The sequence below is a fragment of the Martes martes genome (assembly GCF_963455335.1).
Source record: "Martes martes genome assembly, chromosome: 5".
Classification (NCBI taxonomy): Eukaryota; Metazoa; Chordata; class Mammalia; order Carnivora; family Mustelidae; genus Martes; species Martes martes.
In genome coordinates this window covers 52,140,846-52,166,927 of record NC_137892.1, presented here as the reverse complement: position 1 = coordinate 52,166,927, position 26,082 = coordinate 52,140,846, and the positions used below count along the sequence as shown (strand labels likewise).

The 26,082-nt window shown below is 39.5% G+C and overlaps 1 protein-coding gene across 1 annotated transcript in view; it reads left to right on the top strand.

Moving 5' to 3' along the window:
* The window catches only part of ADGRV1 (adhesion G protein-coupled receptor V1), a gene marked incomplete at its 5' end in the record, with an annotated part of 491,204 nt that extends 467,499 nt beyond the window's left edge, over positions 1–23,705 (top strand). The window contains 3 exons of the mRNA XM_080804325.1: positions 9,008–9,199; positions 12,237–12,414; positions 23,261–23,705. Coding sequence (XP_080660451.1) covers positions 9,008–9,199; positions 12,237–12,414; positions 23,261–23,379 — 489 coding nt within the window. The 3' untranslated portion in view covers positions 23,380–23,705. The remainder of the gene's footprint in view (positions 1–9,007; positions 9,200–12,236; positions 12,415–23,260) is intronic.
* Positions 23,706–26,082: the final 2,377 nt, after the last annotated feature.

The window sequence follows — 26,082 nt, the reverse complement described above, 5'->3', positions numbered from 1 at the left end:
AAAAGAAGACTGACCGAATGTTTCTTGTGTCCATAAGTGACATGCAGGAAAACATGTCCTTAAATTGCGATAGAAATTTTGTATGAAAAAAAAATCTTTTCTATATTCTAGATATGGATGAGAAAAAACAAAATTGTTATTTCTAGTGATTACAAAATTTAGAACAAATATCTTTCTAAGGCCAAATCTTAAAAGTAAATGCCTCCTAGCCCATTATTTTAGTCCTAGATGTGTGTGAAGTCAGCACACTAAGCCAACGAAACTCTATTGACTCTAGTAATTCTGAATAGTGACCCTTAAAATAGTAAGAAATTTTAGAAGAACTTGACATACCCATGGTGAACACTAGGTAGTTGCTTATCCTATCCAAATAATTTGTAAAAAAAAAAAAAAAAAAAAAATTCAGGTAATAAATAGATTTCTAACTATTTCAATTGCGCTGCCTAACCAAGAGCCATCAAGATAAACTCTCATGTTTCCTCTCTCTGGTATATTTAATACACACATTAGATTGTGGATTCTTATTATAAATAAGAACATTAACAAAAGCAACTAAAACTGAAAGCTAAGAAGAGTTAAGAAGCAAAGAATGATGAAATTCCTACTTACCTCACACCTGAAGAAAATGTACAAATGCACAAACACTGGATTTACCTTTTCAGTTTTGTCATTGGCATGAAATCCATCGTCTTTGCTCCTAAGTCACTGGTGATACAAAACAGCAGTAGGTCAGCAGCCCAAGAGCATGCGAAGCCAGAAACAAGAGATCATGGAGACTTCTCAGGGTTGTCTGCCAAGGGAAGAGTAAAAGCAGAAACCCGTGAAGCTCTTTTGAGAAGGAGCCACAAGAAGTGGAAGCAGCAATATATAAACCCAGCCCCAGCAGAGAAGCCAGATGACAGCCGGGAAGTCACCTGAGGGGTCAGCGCCAAACAAGCCTACCACCAGAGGCGCACCAACCAAGAAAAATGGAGACCAGCCAGAAGTGGATGTTTGGTTCTCCCATGAGAGAGTCTTAGCAGTGGAACATGTGAAATGGAAAGACCAAAACAAAATTTTATTGAGCAAGTACTGGACTACCTAACTATGGTGACAGAAATAGAGGGCTAAAAGCAACACATGCCTCAGACCCACATCTGTCCCTAACCCCCATCCAACTCTCTCCCACTGCTAAAATGTAAAAACCATAATCTCTTATTTCACAAACATTTCTTAAGCTCCTCTTGTGTGCCTGGGTCCACGTTACAAATTTAACAGTAAAACAGTGAACTGGACATGGTTTCTTGCTTTCTAGGATGGTACAGCATAATGGAAGATACCCTTTTTTAATCCCAAATTTGTGATTTTTTTTGAGCTGAAAAAGAAATGAATTTTTAATGAACTTTATTTCTCTATTTCCCTTATCCTACATTGTTTTGTGCACTTTCTTTTTTTTTTTTTTTTTTGGTAAAGATTTTATTTATTTGACAGACATCACAAGTAGGCAGAGAGGCAGGCGGGGGTTGGGGGTGGGGGGAAGCAGGCTCTCTGCTGAGCAGAGAGCCGATGAGGGCTGGATCCTAGGACCCTGGGATCATGGCCAGAGCCAAACAAAGGCAGGGGCTTTAACCCACTGAGCCACCCAGGCGCCCCTGTTTTGTGCACTTTCTTAGGCTATCTAAAAGATAGATGGTTTTGTTTGGGCTGTTTGTATGATTCCACTGCCTAGTAATTGCTTTTTTGTAACAGAATTAACATTTATCTGGAAATTTTGAAATTGCGCATTTTCCCTATAACTCCAAAAATATTATCCCTATTACTTTAATATCTTTTTGTTTCAAAGTTTTAAAAATATGAAAAGAAAAGAAAATAAGTGGTCCACATGTCCATGTTCCCATAGTCCATAGTTATTTAATATATAGACAAATTTGCTTATAGTTCATAAAAAATCACTACTTGGAAAAAAAGATAAATATTTATTATAAAGAATTGAAACAAAGAATAAAAGTATAAAGACTAAAAAAAATCTTTGTAAGTAATCTCTACACCCAGTGTGGGTCTCAAACTCATGACCCCAAGTTCAAGAGTCACATGGTCTACTGACTGAGCCAGCCAGGCACCTCAAGGTTAAAAACTTTTAAAATCACTTCAAATTTCACCTATAAATAATCCTCATTAATGCTAGGTGACCATAATGGAAACAATGAGGCCAGGAATTTTCCAAATTCAATAGCAAAAATCACAGATCCAAAAAGCTTAGAGAACACTTGTCCAAGAAAATTATACCTATGTATATCATAGTCAGACTCTTGAAAATCTGAATAGAAAATCATGGGGGCACCATGGGGAAGTGAAGGGAACATTGCATACATGAAAATAATGATAAAAAATTAATAGTATTCTCATCAGAAATTCTGGAAACCAGAAGACAATATAATGATATCTTGGGGCGCCTGGCTGGCTCAGAAGAGCATGTGACTCTTTTTTTTTTTTTTTAAGATCTTATTTATTTATTTGACAGACACAGATCACAAGTAGGCAGAGAGGCAGGCAGAGAGAGAGGAGGAAGCAGGCTCCCTTGAGCAGTGAGCCCGATGCAGAGCTCAATCCCAGGACCCTGGGATCATGACCTGAGCCGAAGGCAGAGGCTTTAACCCACTGAGCCACCCAGGCGCTCCTGAGCATGTGACTCTTGATCTAGGTGTTGTGAGTTTCAACACGTGTGTGTAGAGATTACTTAAATATAAAATCTTAAAAAAAAAAAAAGACAATGTAGTATCTTTGAAGTCCCCAGACAAACAAACAAACAGAAAATTTGTTATCCTAGAATTCTGTATGTGGTGAAAATATCTTTCTAAAATGAAGATGGAATAAAGACATTTTCAAGCAGATGAAAATTGAAAGAATTTATTTCTAACAAATCTGAACTACAAGAAATGCTAAAAAGAAGTTCTGCAGGCTGAAGGGAAAGGGGTGTGACATGAGAAAAATCCACTCTGTAGAAAGGAATCAAGAGGACCAGAAAGAGCAAATAAAGCATTAAATAAAAAGGATCATTTTTAAAATCATTCCTATTATATACATATCTGTATCATTACATCTCTTTAAATACCATTGGGTGTTTAAAAATAAAAGTAATATTGGGTGCCTGGGTGGCTCAGTTGGTTGGGCGACTGCCTTTGGCTCAGGTCATGATCCTGGAGTCCCGGGATCGAGTCCCACATTGGGCTCCCTGCTTGGTGGGGAGTCTGCTTCTCCCGCTGACCTCTCTCATGTTCTCTCTCTGTCTCTCTCTCAAATAAATAAATAAATAAATAAATCTTTTAAAAAATAATAAAAATAATATTAAGTGAACAGTATTCTAGACACTTTCCTAGGCAAACAAAATAGTGGATGTCTAGTGCCAAATAAATATTAAATATGTGACCATATTAGAGTTGTTATAATGTACAAAACCTAATTTCAATTTACTTGAACTTGTCACAAGAAAAACTAAAATGGAAGAGAATTTTTGAAGTGCAAAAAATCATTCTACACCACAAAAGATATTCTGAGGGCACCTGGCTGGCTCAGTTGGAAGAGCATGTGACTCTTAATCTAGGGTTTGTGAGTTCAAGCCCTGCGTTGGGCATAGAGCATACTTAAAAAAAAAAAAAAAAGAAAAGATATTATAAATATATGATAAATACATTAAAAGATTAGAATCACTGTTTTTATTATATATTTTAATTTTATAATATTGATTGACTGTATGCTATAAAAGATGATAGAATTATCAATACTCAGATCTCCCATCTCCTCTCTCCCAAACTTAGGAATTTTTTTAGCTGATATTATGCTTTTTAAGTTGTCTCGACTTAAGTATTTCATTTGACCCTCTGTAATTCTCATAATTTTTTTCAATAATGGTTTTGTATCTAAATGCATAGATACATAGGTGCCTCCTTAGCGCAGTAGGCAACGCGTCAGTCTCATAAATGCATAGATATGGTCTTTTTACATGATTCTTTTGCCATCTTTGTATTGAATTCTGTTTTTTCCTTATGTGGGCAATTTATCTCTATATTGGTCATATTTTATTGTCATGTATTTTGGGTTTCCCCTATCAAAGAAGATACATGGATGCTGCATTGCCTGCATTTTTTTTTTAAATGTTTGATAATGTGAAATGCTATAATGGCTGGGTAGGATATTCTTGGACCACTTTTTTCCTCAGAACTTAATAAATATTACTCCATTGTCTTTTAACACTAATAGTCAAGGTAAAAAAGTCTGAAGCCAGATGAAAATTTACCACTTATTAAGAGATTGGCTTTTCTTTTCTACTTGAATATTTTAAAGTTTAAAACGTAGTAAGGCTACAATTTGGTATTAAGGAATCTGTATCAAAATTTCCCCAGTTACATGGTATTATACTTTCAAACTGCAGATTCAGTTGTGTTTTTTTCTTTTTCAGGAAATGATTCTTATATTAACATTATGGGTTTTTTATACATCTTCACTTACATTCATCAGATTCCTTATTTTAAGGATAGCAATAAACAATTCTTGAGTATTTTTTTAACCTGTCAGCTTCTTTAATTCCTTTAATCTCTGTTTTTCATATTAATTCACAAAATAATTTCGTATTAATTAATTTTCATATTAATTCATATTAATTCAGTTTATAATTCATATTAATTCATTATAAACTTTATATTATCAAAATCTCTTATTTTCAAATTCTCTGAATCATGATATGCCTTATCCATAGTTAGTTCCAGCTACCGACAGGACAGTGTTTCAACTTTTGTGGCATACAGTGAGATGTGTAGTGTCTGTTAAGACCAATTTCTCATTGCCTGTAGAACTCTTGCTTTTTATTCCTCAAATGTTTAAGTGGTGGCCCCAGCATACACTTTACATTTTAGTATCTAGACTGATTTAATTTTTTTTTGTTTTAATGGCAGGCTAGGCATTATCACCTCCATATTTTTATCCTGTATGATTGGCCAAAACTCTTCTGCTATTATGACCACCTCCACCCTTCTCTGTCCCTCAATCCTACCACCCAATTCAATTTATACTTCTGAAATTTTCCTAATCTAGGGAGTCTCAGGATTGCTGAGAGCCATTTTGGGATGTGTGCGCTAATGCTCCCTGCTGGAGGATGCAGTGTGAAGTCTGTCACACAAGCTCCCATTTACTATGAGTGCAGGATAGCATTAAGAGCATGGAAAAAATATGTAGTGAGCTAATGTTTCACTTTAATTAGAGACAAATGTAAAATTAAAGGAATGGGCCCGAGTAGCTGTTAAATGGGCCCATTGAATGCATTTGATATTTGAACCACTTTTTTGTAACCTGAAAGAATTATGGGATGGAGAGGTAGAGACAAAGGGGATTGCATGCAGTTATAGTTAGAATACCTGGATTCTGCCCTCTTCTGAGATCTTTTTACAAGTCCTGTGAAGATTAACTGGTCCTGTTTGAAGGCTGTATCATGGTCCTCAGAGAAAGACAGACACTCTCAGATGAAAGATGCGTTCTCCAAATCAGTGTGAAACCCCAAGACTTCACTTCCTTCAGGGGCAGGCAGCTTAATCAGCTTCCCATTTTACCCAGTTCTCCTCTGCCACCACTTCTCTATCAAATCTGTCAAATGGCAGTGTTGATTCTTTCCCACCTCACACGAAACTGATAGAAATTATTGAGGGGTGCCTGGGTAGTTTAGTCCATCAAGCGACTGACGAGTGATTTTGGCTCAGGTCAGAATCTCAGGGTCCTGAGATCAAGCACTGCCTACACTATAGCTCAGTAAGGAATTTGCTTGAGATTCTTTCCCTCCGCTCCTCCTCCCACTCATGCACACATGCACTCGTGCTCTCTCTCTCTAATAAATAAATAAATCTTTAAAAAAAATATTGAGATAAACAGCTAAAATCTCCTATACTTATTTTGCTTTTGATGATGTTAAGAGCATTTATTAACTCCTTTAGACATTGTGATCTCATTGATGTCTTAGTGAATGTTTGCAAACAAGTTTAAATTCCTGAATTAAAAAAATATATATTAAAAATTGGCCATAGTGGGTATGGTTCAATCCAGATATAATCTAACTAAAGACTTTGAAAGCATTTTTTATCTTTGTAGTAGGAGATCCAACAAAATAATCAAAACAGCAGTGCGCAGAAAAAATTTCCTTCGGGCAGCCTTCCCTAAGAAGGAATAGGAACAACAAGTGGATTATATAGGTCCTGCTTCTGAAAGTTAACCCATTGTTTTATAAGAGATTGTTGTCTTCCTGAAGAGCTTGAGAGTAGGAATCAGATGTTTTCTCTTTGCATCTCAGTGTTGGCCATGCTCAGAGTGGGTGGTCAGCATATTGGATTGAACACTTGAGACTCCAGATTCTCTCTTAAATTATTTTACAGACCAGCATACAGGGGAAAGCCTGAGATTTAACATGCAGTGTTTGGAAAAGGAACTTGTTTTTACTCTGAGGTCAGAAATCTCCACAGCTGAGTACTTTGGATAATGAAGGTCTTTTCTATATTTGCCCAGCCTGGGCTGGACATGGGCAAATGTCACATAATCTGCATTTAAACATTCTTTTCTTTCCCATTTTAACAATGTTTATGTTTCCTGGGGTACATCTGAAAGATTCCAAGTATTTACTGTATATGTAAATATTCTTTTAAGAAAAAAAAAAAACCCACATGTAGTTTTCACATGCAAGTTATTTTCAGCAGGCAGTTCCTTTCCTGCAGCACAAAAGGCTAGATATAAAAACAAACAAGAGAGAATGTGCTGTTTTAACAAATGGGTCCTTAGAGATGGATTTTAAAGCATGGTTTTTGTTTTCCGATCTAGCTTTTACCCTATCACTTTGTAACACTTAGAGAAATCCTGAAATAAATCAGTGACATTCTCATAGTTTTAAGGCTGACAGTTTAATTTTTTTTTCCTGTTTTGTCTATTGCTGTGGCCAAAGTAATTAGGTCATACCCACGTGAAAAATTACTTGTACAAGAAAAATTTTGGATGTGTATGTGTGTTTTCAGGAAGATTTGTTTCTGCTAATAGTCACATCATCCTTTGCATGTGAAACTAATTCACTTACCCTACATAATCTAAAATATTAATGTCGAGTGTAAAAAAAACCCTAATTCAAAAGGAAACAAATGTTTCTATTACTTATTTTATATTGTGGTTAGAATAATTATGTTTAAAAATATTTTTAGCAGGTAAACCACTGATTTTAAACATATTTGTTAGTTATATAGATTGGATGCCAACTCTGGAAGGGGTCATTCTCACAAAAAGGGAAGAACGACCTAATTTATGGCAGTAATTTAGAAATGGCAACAGAGCTCACATACTAGCATGCTCATCTTGCAGACTGTTCTTTAATTTTACGTTAAAGGTTTGTTGTAATTCTTATGCCTTGAATATTTTCTAGTAGGTTTTTGCTATTTATACCAGCAAATAAAAGTTTCGAGTCCACAAGCATATTATTTGCTTTATTGCTTCCATACTCCTAGAAATGTCACGAACCGTGGGAGAATACAAACGTCACCAAATGAAGATACTTATTTGTGTCTTATGAAAAATGTTAACATTAACTCCTTTTCCTCTTTAATAAACTGAATGCTTGCTTTCATTTTTGTGGATTAATTTAAGAATTTAATAACTAGGGGCGCCTGGGTGGCTCAGTCGTTAAGCATCTGCCTTCCAGCTCAGGTCATGATCCCAGGGTCCTGGGATTGAGCCCAACATTGGGCTCCCTGCTCAGCAGGAAGCCTGTTTCTCCCTCTCCCACTCCCCCTGCTTGTGTTCCCTCTCGTTGTGTGTCTCTCTGTCAAATAAATAAATAAAATCTTTTTTTAAAAAAGAATTTTAATAACTAAGGACATTTTTACTTGCTTCCAAAACTTAAACACTAGGATTAACAGATACAAAAGCCACAATTTAATGTAATTTATTGGGTGAGTATAAAGGTCAAAATTACCAAGCCTTATAGAAGCACCATTAGAAGTATACAGTAGAACCCTTGTAGAAATCATGAAGGACAGCCAGTGTAGGGTACGTCTGGAACACAAATACAAAATTTGAGTCGCTCTCTGACGGAAGCAGAGCAATTGTCAAGAGTTTGATGGGATTGCGAAAGAATTTAAAGGGCCAGCAGATCTTTAAGAACGCACAAGACAGCTTTGTTGTCTCCTGTAACACTGACTGAGAAGCAAGGCACGCTAAATATTAAGCAATCCACAGAATTCCCCTGAGTCCCTACCCAGTGATTGTCTTTTCAAATAAAATAGTCAGTGAGCTAGATAAACAAAATCAGAAGGCTCAAATAGTGCTGCCCTTCTGGAAGTCTACAAGGTGGTTGGAGCATTAGTACCTCACTTCAACCATTTTGCTATGAAAAAAAAAAAAAATAAGTGAGATCAATGGGAAAAGAGTAGTTTTTTGGAAGGCAAGAAGTTTGCTTTCTAAAAAGGTACACGGCTAACCAGATATAATTCTGAAGTTCTGTTTTCATGTATTAGTAGGGCTAGATTTCAAAGTCATTTGTATTTTAATCAGGAAAAAAATGATTTGGGGGCGCACCTGGGTGGCTCAGTGGGTTAAGCCTCTGTATCCGGCTCAAGTCATGATCTCAGGGTCCTGGAATCAAGCCCCCACATCGGGCTCTCTGCTCAGCGGGGAGCCTGCTTCCCCCTCTCTCTCTGCTTGCCTCTCTGCCTATTTGTGATCTCTCTCTCTCTGTCAAATAAACAAATAAAATCCTTTAAAATAAGAAAAAGAAAAAAAATGATATTTTAGTGAGAGGGCCGTTTTCCCAAATAACTTTGAATAACTTTTTTGTGACGTTCACGAATTCACAGAGGTCTCAAGCTGGACTTGTAACTTGTTCAGTAATTCCCTGCTTCAGGTGGAGTTTGGAGACAGCTTTTAGAAAATAGTCTTTGCTTAGAACCACGTTTATTTTTCAGCTGCGGTAGCCAGACTTCCTTTAACAAGCTAGTGTTATTTTCTCTTGCAGGGACTTTATGTTTTTGTGGTTTATTTCATTCTGCACAACCAGACGTGTTGTCCCATGAAGGCCAGCTACACAGTGGAAATGAATGGACAGCCAGGACCCAGCACAGCCTTCTTCACACCAGGGAGTGGCATGCCTCCTGCTGGAGGGGAAATCAGCAAGTCCACCCAGAATCTTATCAGTGCTATGGAGGAGGTACCTGCCCTTGCCCCGGCTCTAGCACTTGCTGACGCTCCCCGCCCCTTCCTCCCCACCCTCCCTTCCCCACCCGCCTCACTGAAGAGTGAAAGTTAAAAGGTACTATGTGACTTTTACAGCCTCTGATCTGTGGTATTTGATTGGCTTACTGTGGTATGTGCCTGTTATCTAATTATTTTTCTTCCCTGTCACGTGAGCTGTACTAACCAGCGGTGTGTACTAGGAAGTCAGTGCAAAATTTGTCACCGCTTTCTTCAGAATCTTCCGAATTTAACACGGCAGTGACTGAATCGGCTTCGGAAATGTTTTTTTTAAATACTGTGTTCTTCCTAAAAATACTTTCTCAGTTCTCTTTCTTCACCCATCCCAGCTCATTACCTCGATCCCAACAAACGCTCAGTGAAAAGAAAATAGGTTATAACTCTTTTTGATTTAAAAACCTGAAAATATTTTAGTACAGAAGCTCAGAAGAGGGCTTCAGCAGCATTACTAGAAAATCTATCTAGAATGTCCTCTGTGAGATCCACCTCCCACTGTCCTCTGCATCTGTCCCCCTTGTTTTGCTTTCCTGTATCTAAATCACAGTGCCACCAACCTCTCGGTAATGCTACTTATAGCACTGGGACCACTGCTCAGATTTTTTAAACTACCTAAAGACATTTGTCCAGGCATAGATGGTATGCAGGTCCCTGACAAGTTCTGTAGTGCCTGAGGTGTGCTTGCTTACCATTCCTTATGTAGTTCGTAGTGCCCTTTCTATTAAAGAGCCACTGCGAGGGATGCCAGGGTGGCTCAGTCCGTTAAGCTTCTGACTCTTGATTTCCACTCAGGTCCTCATCTTGGGGTTGTGAGATCCAGCCCTGCATAAGGCTCCCCGCTGAGCATGGAGCCTGCTTAAGTTTCTTTCTCTCCCTTTGCCTCTTACCCCACCCTCCAAAACAATAAGAAAAAAAAAAAAAAGAACCAAGGGCAACAGTATTTGTGTTCCCCTCCTGAAAAATGGCAGGAAATCAAAGAGTATCTGCCTAAAAAGGTAATGGTTCATAGATAGGTAAGTAAGTAAATAGGTAGGTAGAGAGATAATCTACCCACTCAGTGATATTTTTTGTCCTCCATGTTAATGTAGAAAGGAATTTTATTCACATCAGGTTAAAATTAAGGTAAGTAAGTGATCACAAGTACAATATTTAAGAATTATAAGAATTTTAGGACCCCTAAATATTTAGAAATCTAATACCATTTCTATATCCCCTAAATTCTTAAAGCAGAATTATTTTCTCATCCTAGTTGATACCAATAGAAATGGTTGTTTTTAGAACTAGCAATTCAGGAGTGAAACTTAAAAAAAAATTTTTTTTTGTCTTGATTATTTACCCAATCTAGCATTTGTCTAGAGCTGAGCTATAGGATAGCCATTAGCTATGTGTGGTTATTTAAATTCAAACGAAGTAAGATTTTAAAACATCAGAAATTCAGTTGATCACTCACCCTGGCCACATTCAGGTGCTCAGTAGCTATTTGTGATCGGTAGATGCCATAATGGAGAACATGGATATAAAATACGTTTCACCACAGGAAGCTCTGTTGGGCAGTACTGGTCTAGATATTTGAATTCTTAATGAAATATAATGAAATATTTTAAGGTTTACTCTTCTCTCAGATGATTGCTACAGTCCTCAGGTCACTTTTCTCAATATAAGGCATCCCTGCAGTCTCTCAGAAAACCTTATGTTAGGAGGGAACAGCTGTGACAGTTTAATTCCTGGGCCTGAGCCACTACTTGAATGTTCGTGAGGGGGGGCGGGGGGAATGTGTTGCACAATGGCATACCCTTAAGTGTGCTCTGCATTCCTCAGAGGCTTGGAATTGGCCTTGATCCAGCTGTCTGTAGATGAGGGACTGTCAGAGACATTCTAGGAAGCCCTGCAGAGAAAGGAAGGCAGGAGGAAAGGAAGGATTAAGGGACTGATTATCAGTGGCCAAGAGGGACGTGAATATATTTAATCATTTCAAGTTAGAACTATCTTTTTTAGGGGCGCCTGGGTGGCTCATCCATCGGCACGTCTGCCTTCAGCTCGGGTCATGATCCCAGGGTCCTGGGATTGAGCCCTGCATCAGGCTCCCTGGGCGGGATGCCTGCTTCTCCCTCTCCCACTCTCCGTGCTTGTGTTCCCTCTCTCTCTGTGTCTCTGTCAAATAAATAAAATCTTAAAAAAAAAAAAAAACTCTTTTTTAATCATTTAATCCAATGATTATGTGGATCTTTATATTATAACTGGAAGTTTTGCTCCCCCTCCCCTATTTTGTCCTCCTCCCAACTTCCCTCCACTCTGGTTCTTAAATTCTTAACAGTTTTCTTTGCATACATCCTACAAAAAGGTAAAACGTGTTGTTTGGGTTAAAAAAATAATTTTCTTGCCCCACATCGGGCTCCCTGCTTGGTGAGAAGCCTGCTTCTCCCTCTTCCGCTCCCCCTGCTTGTGTTCCTTCTCTTGTGTTCCCTCTCTTATTCCCTCTCTTGTGTTTCTGCTTGTTCCTCTCTCTGTCAAATAAATAAATAAAAACTTAAAAATCATAATAATACTCTTTTCCCACACATGACAGCACAGAAATCTACAAGTAATTCTAATAGAGAAATTGTTTAGAATCACCAGACTGAGTTGTCTCTAAGGACCAAAGGTAATTTTTTTTTTAAGATTTTATTTGTTTATTTGACAGACAGAGATCACAAGTAGGCAGGGAGGCAGGCAGAGAGAGAGGAGGAAGCAGGCTCCCCTCGGAGCAGAGAGCCCGATGTGGGGCTCGATCCCAGGACCCTGGGATCATGACCTGAGCTGAAGGCAGAGGCTTTAACCCACTGAGCCACCCAGGGGCCCCAGGAGCAAAGGTAATATTAAAGGTCTTAATTCAGAACAATTCACCAGTCCCTTCATGTGGTCTCTGTAATTACAATGTGGAGATAAAGTAGATATCAGAGTAAATAGGTGTGTATTGATATTATGCTATCCTTTTCTCCCCATCCTACCTCAAAAAGGTACCACCTGACTGGGAGAGAGCATCCTTCCAACAAGCCAGTCAGGCCAGCCCTGACTTGAAGCCAAGCCCACAGAATGGCGCCACGTTCCCTTCCTCCGGAGGATATGGCCAAGGGTCATTAATAGCTGATGAGGAATCTCAGGAGTTTGATGACTTGATATTTGCATTAAAAACTGGTATGTATGAATCCACAAGCCACATTAGAAGTAGGCATTCTTGTTATGCTACAACTTGTATCTTCTTCCCATGAAGTTGCAAAAGAAGTACCGTTAGTCTGCCTTAGCACATCCTGATTCTCATGACCCATGCCCAATCCCAGCCAAACTTTAGGATATTTTGTTCTTGGCACCAAATATAACACAACCTAAAAATAATTTACAGTTTGCTCTTAAGAAAAAAGCATACTCTAAATGCAAATATCTCTGTCCTGGAATCTTGATGTAACACCAAGATACCACTGAGACAACTTCAGTATTGTAAGACAATCTGGTAGGGATCTCGCTCAGAGAGTTTTGCCTCTGACCCGCCAAAGAGACCTGGAGTGTCTCTGAAGCAAAAAATGTCAAAGGCAGGGACGCCTGTGTGGCTCAGTTGGTTGGGCAGCTGCCTTCGGCTCAGGTCATGATCCCAGCGTCCTGGGATCAAGTCCCACATCGGGCTCCTTGCTCGGCGGGGAGCCTGCTTCTCCCTCTGCCTCTGCCTACCACTCTGTCTGCCTGTGCTTGCTCGCTCGCTCTCTCTAACAAATAAATAAATTTTTTAAAAAAATGTCAAAGGCAATATAATGGACCACATATAGTTCTACCATTTTCTAAGCGCCACCATACATCGTATTTTATTGGCTCCTCCTACATATTCAACCCCACTCAATCTGTGACCCCAGAGGATGGTTGGTTGTTTTCAAATCAAATATGCAGAGTTTTTTTCTTTTCTTTTCTCTTAAATTTTTTTATTAAGTAAATTCAACCCTGCAATGTAGGGCTCAAACTTACAACACTGAGATCCAAAGACGCATGTTCTGCTGTTTGAGCCAGCCAGGCACCCCTGCAGTTTTTTTCTTTTATTTTTTTCTTCAGAAACATCTCGAACTGCCACTGTTATAAAACATTCAGTGACCTTTTCATTTCTAGATGTACAAGCAAGCAAGAAGATACGTTCATACTCAGATGAACCTATTAAGATAATTATTCAAAATGCTTTTTACTAAATATCCCTATATTAAGAATAGTGCTTGGCACTTGGTAAAACTTTGGTAGATACTGTTGGAAAATGAATCAATGAATGAATGAATAGATGGATGGGTGAAAAATTGAACTTCGAGTTTGCTTGGAGGAACAGACGTTCAAACAAACATGACGTAAGGAAGGGTAAGTAAGTAGTGAAAAGAGTTATTAGTTATTGAAGAGATCAAGAAAAATTTTTTGAACTCTCTCAGTTGATTTGTGAAAAATATGTGGTTTTAGATAGGTAAAGAGTAGAGGAAAGGCACTGCAGTCTGAGGGAGAAGAATCAGCGGAAGCCCCGGGCTTACAGGTGCATGGCTTTCAGGTACCTGGGGAGAAGGCACACTGCAGTGTGGCTAGGGCAGATGGGGACTGTGAGCCAGGTAGCTGGAGAAGGGCCTGCCAGGTACTTTACCTGCATTGTTAATAATTTACTGTAGTTCCCCCACTGGGTTTCAGTGAGCAACCTCCTTGAGATATTTATAGTCATCTTCAATGGGAGGATCCTCTGACTGAGTATATTTGGGAAACTGCAAAGATTCACAATTCACATTAGCATTTCGCAGCTCTAAAAAGTCCTAGAGTAAAGAAACCCACTTCACTTAATTTAACCTGGTGTTTCCGGAACACATTTAGTAATAGATTCATTTTGTGGGAGCAGAACACTTGCTGGTATTTTACATAACATTAAAATGCTATTCAGAAGCCATGCTAAGGAGTGGGATTTTTATAGAACCTAGTGAGCCATGGAGGTTTTTGAGGAGAGGAATGGCATGTTCCCACTGGTTTTTGAGGCAAAATAACTCTTACAAAAGTATGAGGAATAAATTTAGAAGCAAAACCAGAAAGGCTGGGAGATTATTACAATTGTCCAAGGGAATGAGGTTCGAGCCTCAGATTCGGGGAGCAGAAATAAGAAAAAGAGGATGAACACAAGGGCTGAGGAAGCACTGAGAGGACAGTCAGCAAAAGCTCCTGCTTCTCACTTCGGCGGCTGAGGAATTGTATAAAGAGCATCTGTTCGTGCGTGTGTTTCAGGGGGAAACTGATGAGTTCAGCTTTAGAAGTATTGGTTGTCAGGCCTGGGGCTCTTAAATATTCAGGGTTGAAGGATCTTAGCTGAGGGTTCAGGGTTGGAGGTATCAGTTTGACATGCATCAGTGCAGAGACTCTATTCGAAGCTGTGGGGATGGAGAGTTTGATCTTAGAAGAGTGAAGGAGAGAGAGAAGGAAAAAAGGAAAGAGGCGAGGAAGGGAGAGGAGGCAGAAGAAGCCCTTCTTCCTCTGAAAAAGAGCATCCTGGAAGATATCTCCTTTAAAGAGTGAATAGGGTGCCCTGGGTGGCTCAGTTGGTTAAGTGTCCAGCTCTTGATTTTGGCTCAGGTCATGATCTCAGGGTTATGAGATCGAGCCCAGCATTGGGCTCCCAGCTCAGCACAGAGTCTGCTTGAGATTCTTCTCTCTCTCCCTCTCCCTCTGTCCCTTCTTCTGCCCCCACCTCCCCCTCACCCCATGCTTGCTCGCTCGCTCTCTCTAGAAAAAAAATAATTTTTTAAAAAAAGTGAATAGAAGAGGGTCCCACAGAGGAAACTGCAGCATGGTGAGAAAGAAAGAAGGAGAAGTTTCATGAAGGAGGGCATGAGCAACTTCCTAAAATGCTCACTAACGTTAGAACTAAAAAGGAGTTTTCAGATTACTAACAATTCTCGGGGAAGATTACATCCCCAGCACTACAAAGTAGTCAGTTGTTGGTGTTAGGACACTGGAAACATAAAATGAATTCTTGCAGCATAATTAAATTAGATGTGGGTTCTATATATATAACAAGTATTAAATGCATTCAGTTCAGGAATGTATGGAATGACTTGCTTACTTATAGATGAGTTTAGCATTCCTTGGAGCTCACTAAACTCTTTAGGAAATAAATACTTAAAAAGATCGAAATAACAGTCTCTAACATTGGTTCCCTCTATTTTTAGAAAAGCTACTATAATAATCAAGTATCACCCCCCAAGTCACTTCATCATAGGATATAATCAAATCAAAGGAGCTGTTCCCATGCCATTCTGTCTACAGCTGAATTTACAGTCGACACATAGGCCCAGATCTGGCCCAACAGCGGGTTTTGTTTGATTCTCACAGCATTTTAACATTTTTTAAGCCCAAATTTCAAAAATTGAGAGATATCCCAGTCTCAACAGTAAAGCATATGATGCTTGATCTCAGGCTCATGAGTTAGAGCCCCACATTGGATGTAGAGTTTACTTAAGAAAAAAAATAAAATCTTAAAAAATTTAGAGATATCCCATAAAAACCTGAATCTCTTCAAAAAAAAAAAAAATCTAGCAACAGAGTACCTAAAATCTAGCACAATATTAAAATCTCCTTGACTAGAGTTGAGTAATGGCCACCCCTCTGGACAGAGCATGAGCTCTTTGATTTGTCCAGTGCTCACCAGACCTGTGTTGCTGGTTTATGCTAACTGAACTGGCCTCCATGACTTTCAGGTTTACAAACCTTGATCTATCACAGTTCTGCTTTAATCATTGGCCGCTACAAGTCTGGTACTGGGAACAGTGGGTCTTCCAAGTCTTTTCATTTAAACCTTTAAACAAGGGGTGCCTGGGTGGCTCGGTGGGTTGAGCCTCTGTCTTCGGCTCAGGTCATGATCTCAGGGTCCTGGGATCGAGCCCTGCATCGGGCTCTCTGCTCAGCGGGGAGCCTGCTTCATCATCTCTCTCTGCCTGCCTCTCTGCCTACTTGTGATATCTTTCTCTGTGTCAAATAAATAAAAATCTTAAAAAAAATAATAAACCCATAAACAACTTTGAAAAGTTATGTAACCCTTTACATATATTTAATAAACATCTAAAGACTTTCATCATAAGTTGAAATAGTATCAAATAGTGTAACTTCTACTATATTATAAATTTTAGTGTTTAAAAATGAAAATTTTACATTTTTTTAAACTAATACAAAGGAGTCTAAATATCATAGCAATTTGCTACACATTATTATTCATTTCATTTTTTAAAGATTTTATTTATTTATTTATTTATTTGTGGGGGAGAGAGAGAGAGCAGGGGAAGGGGCAGAGGGAGAGGGAGAGAGAGAATCTCAAGCAGACTCCGAACTCAGCATGGGCTAGATCCCATGACTTTGAGACCATGACCTGAGCCAAAATCAAGAGTCAGATGCGCAACCAACTGAGCCATCCAGGCACCCCATATTCATTTTGTTTTTAAAATACATATGGAGCAGGCTTTTCTTCTACAATTGGAAATTTTGCATCATTATCTCTTCTTCTTGAACTTATATTTGCATTCCACTCCACCGTAGAATTTTATCCTAATGTAATATATTTTATGCTTGAAATTCATTTGATCTTCGCTCACTCAAAACAACTTCTCTCAAACAAAACATGTATATAAATGGAAACTTAAAGTTTTCCTGTGACCATAAGACTATATATATAAGACTATATATAAAGTGTTAAAATTTTCTTTTTTTAATTGTTATTACAATTATTATTAGTCTACAATTGAATAAATCAACATTGGTTTTTAAAATATGTAATGTTTTGAGGAGCATTTAGGTGGCTCAGTTTTTTGAGCATCTGACTCTTAATTTCTGCTCAGGCCATGAGATCGAGACCCACATGGGGTTCCACTCTCAGTGGGGAGTCTGCCTGAGATTTTCTCTCTCTCTCTCTATTCCCCCTTTCCCTCTGTCTCTCCACCCCCACCCACCATGAGCGCATTTGCAGGCTCTCTCTAAAATAAGTTAATCTTTAAAAAAATAATAAAATAAAATTTAAATGTTTGACTAATTATCAAAAGCTCATCAAAAGAATGCACATGCTGGTGCTTGTCTGGCTCAACTGAAGGAATGACTTGAGTCTTGATCCTGAAGTCATGAGTTCAACCCCCATGCGGGATATAGAGGTGACTTAAACAAATAAATAAACTTAAAAAAAAGAAAAAGGACACATAGAAGTTAAAGATCTAGGAATACATTTTCTTAAAGCTGTCCTCACACCACCGTGGACCCTTTAAAAAACCTTCACATACCACAAGTTAAAGGAATCCCATTGCTTCAGACGCTTTATACAGAAGTTCAGAGGCACTGACCTGGAGCATTGTGTAGTATTAGATTATGGAGTGGAATGACCAGCTCAATGACTAGACTTTTACGTTGATCGAAAGCTGACAAGATTCTGGAATATGTCAAACTTGGAGTATATTGGGCTTAGAAACAGGATTTTCTTCACAGAAGGCTTCTTCCAGAAATACTAATCTGATTCCCTATCTTCCTTCGTCCCTTAGCTTCCTGGTTTTTCCTCAGGCCAAGGACATGAATGTCATGGTAAACATTTCTTTATTGGAAACTTCAAATGATTTCTTTTTCAGTCAGAAGAAAATAAAGGACAAATCCTTGAATAGAAATGAAAACATTCAGAATCAAGGCCTAAATACTCAAACTCCTCTAAGACCTCATTAATAAATTTCTCCTTCAGATAGATCACATAAAACCACAATGACTTATTTAACTTAAAAACCTTGTAGAGACGAGTGTGCTAAGCAAAGTTAAATGGGCATCAAAGTGGAAGAGCCCACTTTGGAATTTGGAAAGATTTTTTTTTTTCCTTCCAAAAAAGACTGAAGGAGAATGATGGTTGTATCACTATCACATTTGAAAAACCTGTAGAAAATAGGAATGGGCCTTGGGATCAGAGAGCCCTGTGTTGGCATCCTAGTTCTGGAGTCTACTATCTGTGTGATTTTCAGCAAGGGACTCAAGGTTTAAGTTTCTTCATTTAGCAAATAAGAGTTATTATAATTAGGGGCACCTGGGTGGCTCAGTTGGTTAAGCATCTGCCTTCAGCTCAGGTTATGTTCCCAGGGTCCTGGCATCGAGCCCCACATTGGGTTCCCTGCTCAGTGGGGAGTCTGCTTCTCCCTCTGCCTCTCCCCAAGCTTGTGCTCTCTTTCTCTCACTCACTCTCTCTCAAATATATAAATAAATAATATCTTTTAAAAAAGAGTTATTATAGTTAGCTTGTAAGTTTTCATGGAGTTTAGAGATTGTTAATGTTAAGAATCTACCAGTATCTGGCAGAGTTGAAGTTCAGTATCTCATTGTATATATTATTTGTTGGGTTTAGCTTATTGTTATGCTTAAGAACTATTTATTTTATTTTATTTTTAAAAGATTTTATTTATTTACTTAACAGAGATCACAAGTAGGCAGAGAGGCAGGCAGAGAGAGGAGGAAGCAGGCTCCCTGCTGAGCAGAGAGCCCGATACTCGGCTCTATCCCAGGACCCTGGGATCATGACCTGGGCTGAAGGCAGAGGCTTTAACCCACTGAGCCACCCACGCACCCCAGAACTATTTATTTTTAAAGATTTTATTTATTTGAGAGGGAGAGAGTGATCATGAGCAGGTGCAGGGTTATGGTAGAGGGAGAAGCAGGTTCCCCACTGAGCAGGGAGCCTGGTATGGGACTCTATCCCAGGACCCTGGGATCATGATCTGAGCTGAAGGCAGACACTTAAACAACTGAGGCACTCAGGTGCCCCAATTTAAAAACTATTTTACATGTTCATAATGTATTCTGAAACACCAGTGTTCATTGCACCATGACTAGTAAGTGAAGTAGGAATAGGGGTGGGAGTGTAAGAGCTGGAAAGTGAGCCAAGAAGGTTTGCAATGTATTCTACAAAGTTGAATACTCAAAGCCTACGGGACAAGGAAGTAACACAATTAGAACAGCCACCACAAGAGGCAGTATGGTATAGAAGAAAATACCTTACATTTGGGGTCAGAAGACCAGGATAGAAGGTCAGGATATCTGCATTCTGCAACTTGCCTGCTGGGTGACCTAGCCACTCAGTGAACACATCTGATCCCCAAGCAACCCCTGCATCTGTAAAACAAGACTAATAAACATCCTTTTCCTAACTAAGTGTGTTAAAATGTTGAAGAAAGGAAAGGTACTAGAAGAATATAAAATATCACTTCTAGTTCCTTTGCATTTACCTTTTTATCTATTATATGGAAAAGTAACTATTACCACAGTTACTGGATTTTTCTTGAATTTTTGGCTTAAAATTTAGGCAGAAAAAAACACCTTTCAAAAAAAATCATGATACTCACTGCAAAACTATTTATTTGTTACAAAGAGCCAAGAGGAGACTGCGTGGCTCAGTCAGTTAAGTGTCTGCCTTGGGCTCGGGTTATGATCCTGGGGTCCTGTTATCAAGCTATGGGTCAGGCTCCCGGCTCAATAGGCAGCCTGCTTCTCCCTCGCCACCCCTTATGCTCTTTCACACATGCTCTCTCACTCTTTCCCCAGTAAATAAATAAAATCTTTAAAACAACAATAATAGGAGCCTGGGTGGCTCAGTCCATTGAGCATCTGCCTTCAGCTCAGATCATGATCCCGGGATCCTGGGATGGAGTCCCACTCTGGGCTCCCTGTTCAGCAGGCAACTCGCTTTTCCCTCTCCTCCCCGCCTGTGCTCTCTGTCACTATCTCTGTCTCTCTCAAATAAATAAATAAAATCTTTGTAAAAAGATTAAACATTAAAAATAAAACAACAACAACAAAACCCAAAACAAACAAAAAAACAAAGAGCAAAAAACCTGGGACTATGTTCCCAGTCTGCCATGTTATTAACACGTATAATATGGGCCCTTTCTGAGTCTCAATGAGGGATTAAAGTTTGAGTAATATGCATTTATTTCAGCTGGGCAGAAACTGAGAAGAAGGAGGAGCTGGGTCATGTAGATGTGGTAATTCCAGGGCAAGCTGTATCTAGAACTTCGTGACATTTCACGGGGCTCTAGGCTACTAAACATGCCGGAGACACCCATTACTTGTAAAGCTGCACCCCATGTTAAACCTTCCAGCCCCGTTCACTCTGTCCCTTGCTGTCTGCTCAACAGGCTTCCAGTATGGAACTTCTTTCTAGTGGGCTTTGTCAAGATGGGAGGCAAACACTTCTGTCTTCGTGATGAGATCTGCAGCAGGCAGACACAAAGTCAGTGGGAGCTGATACCCATTCACTCATTAAGCCCCACTCTGCCCTGATGGTAATTGTGTTGTGCTCTCTGCTTCTCTGTAGTTGATCCCATATTGGGCAACTTTGTTACATAGCCCTTTTGTTCCTTCTTGCCTGGATTAAGCTGCTCTCCGCCTCAGGGCCCACTTACCTTCTTAGAGAGTGGCCAGTGTCTTCCCAATCCACTGAGGTTCTTCCACTTAGTTCTTCTAAGACATAGTGGCAGACTCAAATGTGACCTTCAGGGGCCAAGCAAATACCATGAGTGATTCAAGAGGGCTGAATGCAAACAGACAGTACTGCCAGATCCATATTTTGGGTACTTTATTTTATTTTATTTTTTTGCCATCTAGAAAATGTAGGCCTAGTGTTACCCTCTGCTTTTTCAAGAGAAACCAAAAACCTTATTTTTTTATACTAAATTTATTAATTTTGGTAACTAACTAAATTTTTAAAAATATTGTCATTGGCAGTATTCTGGTTCCTAACCTAAGGAAAGAGTCCATGGGTGTTTGTCACACGTTTTGCTCCATGACACATATTACCTACCTGGGGAGATACCTTATAATTTATCATCCAAAGCAGGGCAGTTTAAGAGAATAAAGGGGATGTGATTCACATGTTTTTCAGGTATAAATTAGGACCTTTCTTTTCAAATACTGCATCCCCCACTTCCCTGTTTTGAAGGAAGGTGCAAGAACGATCTGTGGAAGGGTATGAAAATGGGCTTCGATGGACGAGCAGGAGGACACTCTGGCTGGAATTAATGTGGACGTGCAGGACCAGGCAAGAGACCTGATCACACTGAGGAAGCCTTCCAACAGGCCCGGGTTGAAGTATGTCTATTTGGTAGGGTAGAGCCAGATTAGGAAGTGTCTGAAAGCCAATGCGCAGGTTCCAGTCTTGATGCAGTAGGCGATAGGAACTGTTGGTTCGTGGGAAGGAGAGGGCATGGAATGTGGAATGCATCCGAGGAACAGAACAGGCAGTAAGGCTTGGAAGAGACATTGGTAAGAACTAGAATGCAGAGCATAGTTTATTAATACACTCAGCAGACATTTACAGAACATGCACAGTGTGCCGGGCACTGTCCTATGAGCTAGATGGTCTAAAGATATGAGGGACATAATGCAATGAGGGAGTCAAACGTTTCAAAAAAGAATCATGTTTCAATGGGTAGCAGAGATGACAGCAGAGGTGATACTGACAGGAAGAATGGAGGCACACAGATTGGGGGGGGCGGAATAAGATGGGCGTGTCACGCAGAAGTGTAATAGTAGTGAGACGTCAGGCTAGAGAGCAGGCAGGGGTCAGGCAGAGCTGTGGGCCTGGAAGCAAGAGCTGAAGACAAGGCCTCCCGTGGTGTCCCAGGAGGAAGAGATTTGGAAGGAAGCACAAGAGCTCTCTGGGAAAAGCCAGCAGATCAGAGGATGACAGGGGCAAGTGCAGTTTCCTAGAAGCAAAGGGTGTGGAATGGGTTTCAACAGCAGCCTTTCAGGGAGAGGTTGGGAAAGATGGACCCAGAAGAGGGAGGGCTTGGCTGCAAGATGCAGTAGTGGGCTCTTGCTTTCATCCCCAAATAGGTTAAGAAGAGCTAATTCACCATCCTTCCACAGCTACCGACTCTGCAGCACTGCCTTTCTCAAACAGAAAGGAAAGTCTCAGCCACCCAGCCACTGGTTTTTCATTTGCCTTCTTGTTTGCAGAGGCTGGTGCCCTGCAGAGGGGGAAGAGTGGGAGCCGTAATCTCTGGTGATTCAACCCAGCAGCACACTCTGTGACCACATCCCCATTCTGTGTTTGTGTGTGTGTGTGTGTGTGTGTGTGTGTGTGAGAGAGAGAGAGAGAGAGAGAGCGCAAGAGAACATGAGTGTTTGTGGTCCTCTGCACATTGGAGAAGAAAAGAATGAGGTATTACTTGGGCACAGTGTTAAATTCTCTGAATTATTCTGAGCTGTTAAGAAGAGTAGTGAATAGTGGAGCTTCCTCAAAACAAAGATTCTGGGCACTATCTGTATTAACAGCTAGCCTTGTGGGATTTGTGTATGACTCTGTTCTGGTACGGTGTTACGCAATTATTTTTATCTAGGGATCAGATCTGAGTGGTTCAGAGCCAGTGTCTTCTAGGCACTGATATGACAGCTTGTGTTGTCAATGCGTGTCTTTCTTCTCAGATCACTGCCCACACTGAGTCTCTGCTGAAGGCCCTACTAGGTTCAGTCACGTGGGGTTGGAGACTCAGTTTTCTAACAGCGAACCCTACCCTCCTGCTGAAAAATTCCTATAACCTGCCTGATCTTTTTTACTTTAATATGCTCCCAGTTAAAAATTGCAGTTCTTGGGAATATGTTATACCTGTCAACCATGTGGAAACAGAAAAGGTCGAGAACCCAAACTTGTGTCTTTAGAAATTACTTTTCACTTACAAAAACTACCAAAGAGAATTTCAATACAGGTCTATAATTGTTAGGTATTAATAATGCTTAGTCAAGGGGCGCCTGGCTAGCTCAATTGGTAGAGCATGCAACTATTGATCTCAGGATGGTGAGTTCAAGCCCCATTTTCGGTGCGGAGCCTACTTAAAAAAATAATGATTTTTTTTTTTTTTCAAAATGTATAGCTCACTATTCACCACTGTAATAGAAATAAACACATGTCAGCTTGATGTAACTTGACCCTTAATTCACAGCACTAATGGTGGAGAGTTTTGTATTTATTCTTTTTCTATTACAGGTGCTGGTCTCAGTGTCAGTGATAATGAATCTGGTCAAGGCAGCCAGGAGGGAGGCACCTTGACGGACTCCCAGATCGTAGAACTCAGGAGGATACCCATCGCCGACACCCACCTCTAGCACTTCAGTAACAGTTAGAATGATACTTTCCTGTTTGTATTGGCTTTGTGCTAAGCTCTGTAAGTTTTATACACACCACTATATAATAGGGACCTTATGAATTGCGCTGGATGATTATTAACCCGGAAGTGATTGTCGTATTTGGAATATGAGCTACTTATCTTTGTGCAACCTGAAAATTCACTGCTATGATGAAAGACTGGATCCATTTATATCATTATATAGGGTGCACATATTCCAAGAATATTAGTTGTTTTTTAATCACCTGACATGGCTAACATTGTTTAATAAAGATAATAACCAATAAACACAATAGAATCCATTTGACATCATGCGAGCTCATTATTTATGAGGGAATGTTGTCTGTGAGCAGGAAAACACACAATACCTTGATGAGGTCAAGCACCTTGTTTCTTCCAGTATTGATACAGGTCATCCAGATTAAGACTTCATGGCTTCTAGAGGACTTTCATTCATAAAAACTATACAGTTATTGTCTGTTGAAGATCCTAGACCTACGTGTTGATGGGGATACTGCAGTTTCATAGTCTTTCATCCAAAGTATGTATTCCTGCTCATTATGAAATTAGGGATCTGAACATTTTCCAAAATAAATGTTCTGTTCCCAGTTAAAAATAACTACTACATCAGCTACTTCAGCTCAGCTAAGAAGAAGAGATTTCAAATAGTGCAGTTTGTTTAGGAGAAACATTTCTTGGTTTCAATTCTTCGGTCTTTCTTTGTCTCAGAATGAGAAATCAGAAAGTCTATCCCAGAACAAACACTATTGTGTTCAGGATGATTTCATTGACTATGGTTCCAGAAGAATCATTAGGAACAGAATACATTTGTCCTAGGGAAGAATTTGTGACCTTCTGTTTTTGAATTCCTCAGTATTTTTGAGAAAATCAGTAACATCTCAAGAAAAAAATTAAAATAAGAAATAATTACCTAAGGCAAAATTTTTTTCTCCTAATAATTTCCTTTAGAACCATAATTAAAACATCCAAGTGCCCTATACTCACTGTTAAGCCTGGCTTTGTTCTTTATAAAACCTGAGCAGCATTATTTATCTTGATAAATTATTAAATGACTCTTCTCTTCCTCTTCATCCTCCTCTACGCCTGCCTCCTCCCTCTTATATCGAGTGTTCATGGGTGAATTGTCCTCCTAGGTAGAAAACAAAAGCTGCACAGCAAAATCAAACAGTATAACAAACAAAGCTCCATCCTTGGTGGAGTTTTAATCCTTCTTAGGAACTTGAGAAATGGTGGTAAAAATATTGCATTTACCTTACGTGACAGATAAGTTGTTTTCTCACCCGGCATTGCTCCGTATGTAGTCTGTTTCATGACAGGGTGGAAACAATTGATGAAATTGGATATAATATATAAAATTTAAGAGGAAAATTTTAAAATTGGCAAACATATTAAAATTGTTAATGGATTTTAATGAATTGAGGGATTATAGAAATTTGAGATGTCACTGAATAGAATCTACGAGTCATAATCACAGATGACTAGATTCTGATTTGTCACCTAGGGCAAATTCAGTCTTAGGACCACCGTCTTTAAAGTTCCTGAAAAGACTGTAACTTCACCAATGAGGAATTCTCTAACAAAGTCAATTGCCAATAGCTACTTTCATGTTGTCAGAGTTCGGGGAAAATCTGGCCCAAAGCACAACGAATCAGGGTTACCTTTTTTCCTTCAGGTGACTGGATTTCTATTGCTGTCCAAAACGCCATCTCGATAAGGCAACAAAAAGACCACCCGCTAGTGTTCCACATGATTCTTTTAAATATTGGAAGGAAGGGGCGCCTGGGTGGCTCAGTTGTTAAGCATTTGCCTTAGGCTCAGGTCATGATCCCAGGGTCCTGGGATGGACCCCGGCATGGACCCCCTGCATTGGGCTCCCTGCTCAGTGGGAGGCCTGCTTCTCTCTCTCCCACTCCTTTGCTGTGTTCCCTCTCTTGCTGTGTCTCTCTCTGTCAAATAAATAAATAAAATATTTTAAAAAAATATTGGAAGGGAAAAAGCAAGATTTCTAGAAGCCACAGTGCTAAAATAAATAAGCTTCATATTCCAACAGCAGCAATATTTTGCCATCCTGTTTCCTCCCAATGTAGATTAAAATGGGACACTTGCCAGGGAAGTATAGTGCTATGTAGGAAGAAGCAAATCAAATCAAATTCCTAAAAAATGAAAACTAGAAGGCGAGGACTGTTATACATTGTGCTCTTTTTCTTTCAGGGAGTTTGATCCTCTTTTTCTTCGTGACATTTTTAAAGGAACTTTATCAAGATATTCACATTTCATACAACTCACCCACTTAAAGTGTGCAATTCAGTAGTATCTGGTGTATTAGATTACTGGCGTTTTTTAATTGTAAAACATATGTAACACAGGGGTGCCTGGGGGGCTCAGTGGGTTAAAGCCTCTGCCTTCAGCTCAGGTCATGATCTCAGGGTCCTGGGATCTAGCCCCAAATTGGGAATCTCTGCTCAGCGGGGAGCCTGCTCCCCTCCCCCACCCGACTCTCTGCCTGCCTCTCTGCCTGCCTCTCTGCCTACTTGTGATCTCTGTCTGTCAAATAAATGAATAAAATCTTTAAAAAAAAAAAGTAACACAAAATTTACCATTTTAACCATTTTTAAATGTGATTTTTATCTTCAGTGGCCTTAATTACATTTACAATGCTATG